Below are 12,137 nucleotides of genomic sequence, written 5' to 3' on the forward strand. Positions count from 1 at the left end.
ATGATAAACCACATCTTTTTGAGAATCCAATTCCTTTCTAAATCGGGCCAGAGGGGTTATGCGACTAGGTGGCTGATTCCTTTTGATGGTGGTTTTTGAAAAGAGTCACTAGTGTGGGAGGATGCAGTGGTGTTTGGAGTATGAAATTAGTGGAATATGAAGGTGAATCTTTGCATCTAATCTTCTGGACAGTAATTACCCCCTACAGTTAATTTTTACGTATGCCATTTATATGTTGTAACTCCATTGCCACGTGTGTGTATTCAGTCCTTGTCCAGTGTAGTTTCTGTCAGAAGAAATTTAAATCTTTCTGCCACTCCATGACCACTTCTGCCTCTTAACACTTCTTTACTTGATGTTTCCTGACTTCCATAACAAAGGGTTGTCCTTTATATTTCAAAAGTGTTAGGCTGCATTCAGACCAGATCAGGCAATGCGGCACCTTCCCGCAGGGTTGTGCGGAGGTGTGGGCGTGTCACTACATGGCCCATTTGTGTGACGTCATGATGGCTTAAAAGATCTGTAGAATTCCTTTGGATTAATATAACTGTAGTATCGTTACTGCCACAAAAGCCACGTGCGCGCACACACAACCTTACTTATTTGTTATTTCTTTTACTCATTATAATATTTAATGATAGAAAGAGACTGTATTTGTATTACTGGTTTAATTTCACCGGCTTACGTGATTGGCCACTGCAGCGTGACGTCGGGTTGCGTTACGGCAAAAGTCGATTCTGGTTCTACTTCTTCCCTCACGGCCGCTGCGTTTTTTTTCTGCACCCCATGCGGTCCCCACTACCGCAGCCTAAACACACTACCCCCATTCAGATGAATGGGAGGACTGCCGTTTTTGCCGCATTGCCTGATCTGGTCTGAATGCAGCCTAAAACCAGATGCTTAAAACTAAATTAAGACTAAAGTAGGGTGCTCCTAGTGGCACAACGCAAGAAATTTTAACACAGTTCAAAAGCATCTTTATATGCAGGGAATCGAGATACTATTTTTTGAAATTATGGAATGATGCAGTTGAATATTTGCCACAAGGGATTATTTAATGTCGGAATGTCTAGTCTGGTAATAAGCCGGATAACATTTGTCCTGATAGTAGTTAATGGAGTCGTGGAATAGCAGAGTCACAAAATTCTTTAAGAGCATGGTGTAATTCCAAGTACATCACTGCTGAATCTATTAGTTAACTAAACCAATGTTTAAGGAACTGACTTGCGGACATACTGTCATGTCATAAATGTAACATTTGTAAATGTAACATTTATATTATATTTCGGGACACTGGTACAGTTATGTTTGCCTAACTTAAAAGCGGTTTGCATGAAATCTGGATGAAGTAAAATTGTCAGTGTGCGATTGTATGTTCTTGTTTGTTTCTGTATATGTATGTTGTCCAGTACTTAGCTCTTATCGCTGCTGAATAGTATTGTTCTGTCTCTGTTCTTCAGGAGTTACAGTGTCTAGGAGCAATATTCGTGACAGACTTCCTTCATTAGGTATACTAAACCTAACTAAACCAAATCAGCATGACCTATTCTAACACTTCATGAGTTTAGGGTTAATTTGATTAATATTTGCCATTCATTGTGTGTTTCATTGGAGGGTAAGGCGGTAAATGGCTCATTTTGTACCTTTGCAAGTGTGATGGAAATGTGGTTCCGTTTACACTTTTTTTTTTCTACGTTTAAACGGTTTAAATCCAGCCATCTGAACACACTCTGAAGTGAGTTCAATTCTTAGTTTTGATTAATAGAAGAATAAGTTTTCATCGTTTGTCATTTTGAGCCAGTGTAATTAATCGGTTTCTCCTACAGGTGTTGCGGTGTCTAAGAACAATTTTCGGGAAAGGCTACCGTCTTATGGTACAGAGTAGTGCTCCAGACCAATCAGAGCGGAGCTTTGATATAAGCTGATGGGGTTGCTGGGCTTTGCTTAAGTCTGATTGGGTGAAGCTGTTGTATAGACATAAGGAAAATTGTATAGATTTAAAAGCACTTGACTGAATATAAGCAAAGAAGAACACTGCTGGGTGGCTCCTTCACTCTAACCGTATTTGGACATGTCCCATTATCTGATATAGAATCCTGGCTGTGTCACTGCCGACAGTGGTCTGTGGGTAATCGGCCTTGGCAGTTTCCCAGGGAGGGATTTCAGCCAATGGGATCTGTCAGTGTCCCATCATGCACCAGAAACTACTGTGGTCAGTTGGCCACCTGCAGTCCGCCAATCAGCTGCACCAGAAACATAGTTTTCTACCATAATGGCCGCGCTCATAATTGGACATTCTAAATTCAGAGAAACAGAATGGAAAGAAGTACCAGGGCGCTTTCAGTTATGATATATGATAATGTCGACATTTTTAGCCGTTCTGTTTTTATGATTAGAGGGCACTTCTTGTCTTCTTGTCACGCGACCAGAACATTTTATTTATTGCCATTTGAAATAATAATCTTTTTTTTTTGAGATCGATATGACTCTCTTGGTATTTTAACGCACTGCCATACATTTTACCCTTCGTAGTTTTCATAGTGTCCAGTTTGCCAAATCTCTCTGTCAGTGAACGTGTAAGTTGTTTATGAGAATCGGTGTGTTGCACGTGCCGTTGGTGAGCATCAGAACCTTCGAACGCATGGAAGGTTCGTTACTGATCTGTGTAGATTGGTTAAGGACTCACCCAATCAATAGCCATATCAACCAAGGAAATCCTCTTCAAGTTGTATGCATGCTTATACTTGATTTTCCCAAAGTTTAGGATGGTACTTGATCCAAATTGGACAAACTACCTTCCAGTGTGTCTGGAATGGGGTTGCTTGTCCCTCACAAGTACCATCTAATGCCGATTGAAATCCTCTCCAGCTCATGCTTGCTGGGGCATCCGTGATCGACAGATGATGCCTGTATGAACTGTCCACGTCAGATGTTTTTTCTTTTTATTTATTTTCCACTGAATACTTTGAATTTATGGGGAATCGGAAAGGAGCATCAGTACTAATACCGCCAGTCTGATCAGCGTTCTAACAGAGCGGGGGAAAGGGTCGCGTCACCACGTTAAAGGCCTGGGTGGGTTCCCATAGTAACATGCACCCCAACCCCCCCTCCCCCCCCGTCTGTTCCTTGTGCCATGTTTTGGTAGGCATCTCCCGGCCGAGGTCGGACAGCGCCCCCCCCACCCCCGTGAACAGGCTGAGCATGCCCCCTCCGCCCACCACCACCAACACCACGCCCCCGCACAGCCGGCGACATCGCCCCACGGGGGTCACAAAGACGACCAGCAAGGCCTCCACGGTACCTTCCTTTTGTGGCGCTTCGCTTGTACTTATTTCAGTCGTTTATTTCAAGGAAAAAATGCTATTATATTAGCCCCCCATTAGCAGTGATATCCAGCGTAACTTACCCTCATTGCGAATTGTATATCATATGCAGGTCTGTGTTATACCAGTGGTCTGACATTATGAAGTTGTGTAGATCAGCTCGGTCCCAGCGTCCTCCTTTGTTTGCTGGTCTGACAGTTGCAGCCACTGAATATTTTAAAGCTGAGAGTATTTCTGAGAATTTTTTTTTAAGTCTATCGAGGGATGGTTTACCCTCTCAAATTATGTCATAAATATTCATGCATGCTATGAAGAATAAAAGTCCCATATTCACAACCTGGAACTTTTAATCGTTCAGATTGGCCATTGAAAATATTTACTACCCTGCCTTCCTGTTCTAGTGTTTTAAATATTATGAATGGTTTAGTCTTGCTGCACAGCTCACTGTTATGCAGCATGACTAACTATATTTGGCAGTAGTGCATTATGTAGGAGTGTTTGCTGTGCCAATACTATATATGAAAAGGCGTATTTTTTTATCACTGCAAGGAATGATTTACTGACATAATTTGACAAGTTGGCAAAAAGAATTATGGAATGCCAGTAGACTGACAATTGCTTTATATGAAATTCGACCGCACACACAAAATATAGCATGGAAATGTTTTGGCAATTACTGCAGAAATCTTCAGTATTTATTCTCAATGTTCATATCCCACTGTCATTTTACTACGCAGGGGAGCACGGCTCACCCCCCCAAAGTGTCCCACCAGACTTCCTCCACGTCCCCGCTGTCCAGCCCCAACCAGACCAGCTCGGAGCCCCGCCCACTGCCCGCGCCCACACGGCCCAAGGTCAACAGCGTCCTCAACCTGTTCGGCCAATGGCTTTTCGACGCGTCGCTGGTGCACTGCAAGCTCCACAACGGGATAACCCGGGACGGCACCATGACGGGTAAGAATGGCTCCCCGCTCCCCCCCCCACCCGGCCTTTTCTACAGCTATATTTTGTTAAAAAATATTTTACATTTTTTTTGTTGTTTTTTTCATCTTTCTTTACTATTTATTTTTGCTTTCTTAATTTCCTACCTGCAAGATTAACTGTCATTTACCCTGGCTCCTGGAAACGAAGCCTTTTTTTTCTGCGAGGATAGCGTTTCTGTGGTCTCAGACTGGCCTCTCAGCTCAGAATGCCCCTCCCCTCCTTTTTAATTGGCCGGGGCCTCGCAGCGTCGAAGGTTGTTTTTGCCCACTTCGCTAAATTTAGCCGTCGGCGGCTCGCTAATTTCACACACGTTTTAACCGGGGTTTTTGTGTTAAACCCAGAGGGGGGGCATTTGGTGGCGGTTGCTGACGGAACTGTGTTCCCGCCGCGCCGGTGGGAATGCTCAGTAGCAGCAGTGGCGGTTTCCTGCCGCCGCTTTATCGCGACCCGCTGGCACCGCTCTCCCCGTCCGCCGAAGGGGGGGGTGGTGGGGGGGGGGATGTTGCACTAGCACGCCTGGGCCTGGAGATTAGCCCACATCCTTTCCTTTTCCTCCTAGGAGGAAAAGCACTGTTAAGCACTGCACTTTTTTAAGGAGAGCAGGCAGTCCACCCTCCCTTTTTTTCTGGCCCCCCTCCCCACCACTTTATTCAGGTGGGGAAAGCAGAGAGGGCTACAGACAGTGTTGGGATCACAGGGCAGAAAGCTTCACAGCCTGCAGTCGAACACCGGGCCTCACGGTGGGAATCGTATATTTGAGTCGGTCGTCAGGCTTGCCCAGTTTCTATCAGCACGTTGCACATCGTCTTAATGTTGGGGAAAGTTAATGGGTGGGAGGGAGAAAGAATATTAACTGGGTGTTATTTGGAATAAATTGGAGCTGAAGTGCTGTGTATTTTCTGATGATCTGTAAACAACAAGGTGTGATCGCCGATAGGATGGCAAAACCATGTCTCAGAGTTGGCGTTAATGCAATTTTGGAATAGGTGCATTAAAAAAATTGAATTGAAATTCGATTTGGGAATTTCAGAAAAAAGCTCATATGAAATTGCATGTACTTTTTAATTGATGAATTTAATTTGAGTTTCGTTTCGTGAAATGACTGAATTGAGAATAGATTTGACCCCAAACCTGGTCTACGCCCCACACTGGTCTACATTGTGTGCCCCCCTGTGAAAGTGTTCATGACAGTGGTGCCAAATCATGTACATTGAGGGCTGAGAGTAAGCAGGTTTTCATTCCAACCAATCAGTACACGTGCTGGTTTCACTAATTAACACACCTTCATCCAGAGAGGAGGGAACTAATTCATGAAACCAGCAGTGATTGCCTGGATTGAATCGTCTCCGTGGCACGTGATTGGGCACCGCTGGTTTATAGTGTGACGGTCCTTCCGTACATCTGCATGTGGTTGTCTCCCTGCTTAGGATTCAATGGGTGGACCATGTTTTCCATTTTCAGAAGCATTCTGAGCTGACAGCGTTAGTGAGATGTGTAAACGTTTAAACCTTTAAAGTACCTTTGATGCCCCATGTCCCTGTTGTCTGTTTTAGTTTTTGTTTTTTTGTGTGCATGCTGGATTTAGCCTGACTGCCAATCCGTTGTGTCTTTAGAGTGGACTGATTTCACATGAGACGACAGTAAGATTGCATATGCGTATTGCGTAAAGTATAATCAGAGTGCTACTTATATTAAATAAAAATAATATAAATATAAATAAGGATAAACAGATAGTATCTCTGTTTAGATCTATGTTACTGCTCTCCTTTGATTTTTCCCATTTTTATTTCTGTTATCTTTGCAGCATCTTTTATCCAAATTCTCCTTTCTTATAAATCTTGTAAGTAGGAACATTAGCTTTCTATTTAATTGCAGTCAGTTATTTTTTGCGTATCTGTTTTTTTCGTTGCATCGTACTTTGCCATCGCCACAAGCTTTCATTTTATTCGAACATCATTGTCACCAAGTCGTTGCTGCTGCACTGTTTTTCTGGGGGAAACAAAATTGTCCACTTCCTGTGTTCTTGGAGGGAAACAGAATTTCCCACTTCCTTCCTGTGTTCCCAGGGGAAACAGAATTGCCCACTTCCTTCCTGTGTTCCCAGGAGAAACCGAATTGCCCACTTCCTTCCTGTGTTCCCAGGGGAAACAGAATTGCCCACTTCTTTCCTGTGTTCCTGGGGGAAACAGAATTGCCCACTTCCTTCCTATGTTCCCAGGGGAAACCAAATTTCCCAATTTATTCCTGTGTTCCTAGAGAATTGCCCACTTCCTTCCTGTGTTACCAGTCGAAACCGAATTGCCCACTTCCTTCCTGTGTTCCCAGGGAAAACCATATTACCCACTTCCTTCCTGTATTCCCAGGGGAAACAGAAACTCCCCCTTCCTTCCTGTGTTCTCCGGGTGTGTCCCCCGGGGTTAACGGAATCCACCATGTTGCTGCCAGTCTGTGATCACGCCATGTGTCCAGAAGTTTCCACAGTGAACATTCTCTTCCAAAAAAAAAAGAAAGAATAATAAATCTACAAACAAGCCCTTTAGTTTACTTTCAAAGCTTTTTTTCTATTTAGTTCATTTATTTATTTTTTGGATGTGTTTTTACTGCATGGAGTAGGTGTCTGTCTTGTACGTGCAAGTGATGCCCTGTGTGTGAGGGGGGCTGACATAGAGTCTTTGCATTTGTTCACACCCCTTTTTTCAGTCGTATGTGTTCAGGGAGCGCTACTGCATTGAGGACAATTTGGTTTCCGTAATCAGCGCAAAGACAATGTATGAAAACCAGATGAAAGTGCGATTGCTCTCCCTAGAGGTTTCAAGTTTTCTCTCAAGGTCCATCGATTTAGGGACAAGGATACATCCCTGTACTCGTGATCCTGTGAATTGCGGTGTAGAGTCAGAGTCCCCCCCCCAATCACTGTGGTCGCTGGGGTCTCCACTCACACGACCGGCTCTCCCCTCTGTGCCCCCCCCCCCCCCCCCCTGCAGCAGCCCTGGCTACTCAAGCTGGCGTGGAGATGCGCAGGAGAGGCCCCCAGATGTCCACCGAGACCATGGTGTCCAACCCCATGTTCGACGCCAACGAGTTCCCCGACAACTACGAGGCTGGTCGGGCCGAGGCCTGCGGCACGCTCTGCAGGATATTCTGCAGCAAGAAGACCGGCGAGGAGATCCTGCCCGTCTACCTGTCCAGGTAACCCGCCAGAGAGGGAGGAGCGTAGCAGTTTGGCTAGAGTTCACGCCTCCTGTTTTACATTTCCATTCATTTAAATGGCAGGGCCTCTTATCTAGAGCATCCTTCAGCATAGTGATGGCAATAAGGCTGACTTAGCACCAGCATAGAGTTGATTCACTGCAGCACAGTTCTTTGGCTTGCTTATTGTCGTACTGAAGTGCCGTAGTGTAGCGGAATATTGTCCACAGTAAAAGCGCTGTACCATTATTTGTGAAGGACAAGTGAACTAAAGCAAGTAAAGACGTTGTGGTAAAATAAATCACCTTCACTCTGGGTTTACAGAGACATTTTCTTATTCCATCAGCCAATGTCACGTGCAACCTTAAAATTAATTATTAGACATGGCCAGATGAGATCCAAATCGGTTGTAAGTTCACAATTGACTTTTGCTTCCTTTTGGCAGCTGTGACTAATAATTTCAAAATTCAGGCGTCTTGCTAGAATGTACTAGTCTTAACAGGACAGCAGCAAGCGCAATAAAAGGGTTTTAAAGGGTGAATGTTGTGCATTCCGATGCTGCGCGGCCAATGACGGTGCTGCTCCGTGCTCGGCAGGTTCTATATGGTCCTGATCCAGGGCCTGCAGATCTCGGACTACGTCTGCCGACCCGTTCTGGCCAGCATAATCCTCAACTCGTCTGCGCTCTTCTGCTCCGACCTGAAGGGCATCAACGTGGTGGTCCCGTACTTCCTCTCGGCTCTGGAGACCATTCTCCCTGATCGGTGAGGATTACGCTATCCCAAAAGCGGGAGGCGGGGGCTCTACCACGTCTGTTTCCCCTGCAGATCCTTCAGAGAATGAGCTCTCCTATTTTAGTTTGTTTTTTATTTTTATTTTACTGAGTGCATAACGCAGTGTTGTTTGTTTTGAATGTTGAAATGTTGATCACTGGCATTTAAATGAACCGTAGCTATTCGTAATGTGCTTTTGGTTCATGACGCTCAAAGCACTTTCCAGTTAAACACAGCTGTCCCTCAGAGTCATGGTGTCGGCTGTTAATTATGCTTTGAAGCTCTTGAGGAAATGCAGCCAGTACTGCCGCCAGATGGGTGAACTGCAGTTTTCAAGCTATTCATGTCGATGATGTGCCATTGTGATTATTTAGCTCAAACTCCGCGGGGTTCCAGCTCCCTTTGGTGGAGAATGGCAGCATTCCCAGTGTTCCAATGCTGTGTTACCCTCCTCTTCCTAGGGAACTATCCAAGTTCAAAACCTACGTCAACCCCACAGACCTGAGGAGGTCATCCATTCACATCCTGCTGTCCATGCTGCCTCTCCCGCACCACTTCGGACACGTCAAATCTGAAGTGAGTTCCGCCTTCTCTCCCTCTCTCTGGCCTCCTCTGTCTTTTATCCTGGAGGAAAACTAGGCACGTCTCAGGTTGCAATTATTATAGAATTAATCATGTTGGTGTTGTAGTCCACGCAGGTAGTACTTTATAAGGTAATGATCCGCTTTGCATGCGATACAGACGGTTTTGTAGCATAATTTATTTTCTTGCTTTCAGGTTCTTTTGGAGGGAAAGTTCAGCAACGATGAGAACTCCCTGCAGGACAAGGCAGTCACCTTCCTCTCCCTGAAGCTGCGATTGGTCAACGTTCTCATAGGAGCCCTGCAAACCGAGACCGACCCAGTCAACACTCAGATGATTCTCGGTATCTAATTCTGCTGAATTCTACTTGCTGTTTTTTTTCCCTACAATGGCATAATATAAGTAATATGACATGTGACTTTATTATTATTTTTTTTCAGCTGCGATGCTCAACATTGTCCAGGATTCTGCTCTTTTGGAATCGATAGGGGCTCAGGCGGAAATGGTAAGATGTTGTCATGTTTTGGGGCACTGCTCCTGTGTTCTCCTTGTTGAGGGGAACCTCCGCAGGAAAGAAAAAAAAACACAAGCTAAAAATGAAGAGAGAGGGTAAATTAAGAATGGTTACATGGTTCCTGTTCAAAATTAGCTTCTTCCTTTTGGTCATCACTTTTAAAAAGGCTGTGTTTTTGAATGCAAGGAAGGGATTGCTGATGCTCTGGCTCCAGAGTCTCCTCTGAACTACCCGTACAGCAATCCCATAGTACATTTCTCCATTGTGTTTATAAACAATGGCCAGTGTTTTTAAATGCAAACAACAAAAAAGAAGGCCATTTTTAAATGGGAGTTAACCGACGTATACTCCTAATTTCTCATTCTTTGCATTTTGTGATCATGAGTTTTTCCTTTACTGCATGATTTGCTAATATTGAATATCCATGAAGTTGGCCCTGACAGTGGCCATAGTTTTTCCTATATCTTCATTCAAGACAGTTACAGGATATTTTCCATAGTGTAGAATCTCTGTAACACAGTCTCCGTGGTGGTTCCCTCTCCAAACACATTTTCACACAGGAGTGCTGTGTTAAATTTGTACAAAAAATGAGAGAAACTGGTTGTTAGTAGCTAAAGTTGTAATGTGTGGATGGAGCAGGCTGCTACCGTCGCCCAGGACCCCGTTATGTCACTCTGATGTCACGTTATGTGACCTTCGCCGCCCCCTGCTGGTACACACAGGGCAGCGCCGAGGGAAGCCACATGTCGGTGAAGAGCCACAGCCGGAACAACAGCGGGATCAGCACCGCCAGCGGGGGGAGCTCTGAAGCCACCACCCCGGACAGCGAGCGACCAGCGCAGGCGCTGTTGCGCGACTACGGTAAGGCCGCGCCGCGTAACGCTAACCCTAACCCTGACTCTCTTTCTCTTAAAATAGCTACGAATATTTCAGAACTGGAAGGTCTCTGAAAATAGACCAACAAATAACACACCCCGCCCCCCGAGGGATTTAATGCACTGGGTCAATTGCAGTGTGCTTAGCTGGAGTTTAAACCTCGAGTATAAACCCCTAGACCACAGAACTGCATTACAACTGGAACAGCTAATCCTCATTTCACCTGGGATTTAAACTCCAGCTAAGCATGTTGCGATTGATCCGTGGTGTTCCAGATGGAGATCCCTGCCTAGTTCTTGTGTGATGTTTTGACATAAGCTACAGTGCTATAAGGTGTACTAAAGTCACTTATTCCTTGCAGTCTTGCTCGGACTCATGTAGCCGCATCAGACATAACTAACAAAAATTTCAAAATACGAGTTGAGTCTAGGACTGCTGGACAACTCGCGCTGTCAGTTTAATCACATCAGTATTAAACCCGCAACCTTCTCATTCAGTAAGCCTCACACTGAAGATAATTCAAAAGGCATTGAAAAAAATCTGTTGATCTGTGACTCTACCCTTTCTTTAGCAAACATGGTAACAGTGATACGGAGGTGTGGAAAGCGCTGGGTGAAAGTCGTCTGTACGTTTGCGTCTGCGTTTGTAGTGATGCCGTGCCGTTTTGGACGATGAAGGATTTCTTTCCTCGCTTCTGGGAAATAAATAATGTGTTGCTTTTTTTGTTGTTGTTGTTTTTTGTCACCGTAAACTGTTGATTTACTGTACGTATGTGAGTTTCCCCACGCACATGGTCTTCCACTAATGACATGTGTCCGAAAGCTGTGCATGCTGTAGTCTTGCAGGCTGCGACCTGATTCCGTCAGTGTGGTCTGATAATCGCTGATGTGTGTTACATATTAACTGACTGGGCACGGATGGCAGACTTCTGAAAATGGGGATTTTTCCAGTTTAAGATCTGGTTCTGATGAACTTAAGTGGAAAGTGTGTGGAAAAACAACAATGAAAATTAATAGTAAGTTAAATTAGGGCTGGATAATATTCTCATTGCGTTTTTTTTGTTGTTGTTTTTTTTTTTTTTTTTTAAAGTGTGATAAAAATAATTTTGTTGTTTACTACCACTTCAGGTATTTTTACCTCGGAAAGGAAAAAATAGACGAAAGATCGCCCATACGCTGCAGGGTGGCGAATATTATTATTATGCTTTAAAAAAAACAAACAAAGAAACGTGATTGGATATATCGTGCAGCCCTAATAAACACGCTAGCTACTTCTTCCCCGTTGTCCGTCCCTGTCTTGTGTAGTTTGACGTGTTACAGCGAATGGATACTTTTGACTCTTTGCATGAACCTAAAAATTGCCTGGCATTTTCCTGCCAAAGGTTGCTTGATCTTAATGTGTCTAGCTCTATTCTGGTTGGAGTTCATTTATGGAGTTATAAAATGGTATGGAATTAAGGGCCGACAAGATAATTTTGGGACAGCGCAGCTATACAGTTTGCCTAATATGTCTTTTTATTATATTTAAATGTATACCACCTGCTAATATTTGAAGTAAAGTGTGGACTCGCACTTAACTTCTCATAACAGGGCACTTATAGCATTGCCAAATGAAAATTTGGGTTGATTTAATAAGATCAGGTAAGCTAAAACCTTTTCTAATGTTACTGTATGTTCATTATGTACAATTGTTCCCTAATATACCTGCTTTGTAAGATGCATTGTAGTTCCTAATCATGCGTGTTCACACATTTCTTTGTGACAATTACAGCGACATACTGTCTAATAACTTATTCGGCTAAGCACGAGCGGAGGTCGCATCTGTGTACTGCTTTCTGAAAGTGACATAAGTGTTTGTTAACAGTTTCTCTTGTGGATCTGAGTTTGCATGTTAAAA

At 44.1% G+C, this 12,137-nt stretch overlaps 1 protein-coding gene across 11 annotated transcripts in view; it reads left to right on the forward strand.

The window, feature by feature from the left end:
- LOC118210975 (ral GTPase-activating protein subunit beta-like) overlaps nt 1-12,137 on the forward strand; it is a 35,401-nt gene that overhangs the window by 9,560 nt on the left and 13,704 nt on the right. For 4 of the 11 annotated variants that reach the window (XM_035387533.1, XM_035387536.1, XM_035387535.1 and 1 more), the window contains exons 9-18: nt 1,461-1,508; nt 1,827-1,874; nt 3,146-3,297; nt 4,061-4,277; nt 7,292-7,496; nt 8,093-8,260; nt 8,731-8,845; nt 9,047-9,194; nt 9,292-9,356; nt 10,088-10,226. In XM_035387533.1, the coding sequence (XP_035243424.1) occupies nt 1,461-1,508; nt 1,827-1,874; nt 3,146-3,297; nt 4,061-4,277; nt 7,292-7,496; nt 8,093-8,260; nt 8,731-8,845; nt 9,047-9,194; nt 9,292-9,356; nt 10,088-10,226 (1,305 nt within the window). The remainder of the gene's footprint in view (nt 1-1,460; nt 1,509-1,826; nt 1,875-3,145; nt 3,298-4,060; nt 4,278-7,291; nt 7,497-8,092; nt 8,261-8,730; nt 8,846-9,046; nt 9,195-9,291; nt 9,357-10,087; nt 10,227-12,137) is intronic. The other 7 variants (XM_035387540.1, XM_035387542.1, XM_035387541.1 and 4 more) reach the window with 3 other exon arrangements.

Source organism: Anguilla anguilla, chromosome 13, assembly GCF_013347855.1.
Source record: "Anguilla anguilla isolate fAngAng1 chromosome 13, fAngAng1.pri, whole genome shotgun sequence".
In the NCBI taxonomy this organism is placed as follows: Eukaryota; Metazoa; Chordata; class Actinopteri; order Anguilliformes; family Anguillidae; genus Anguilla; species Anguilla anguilla.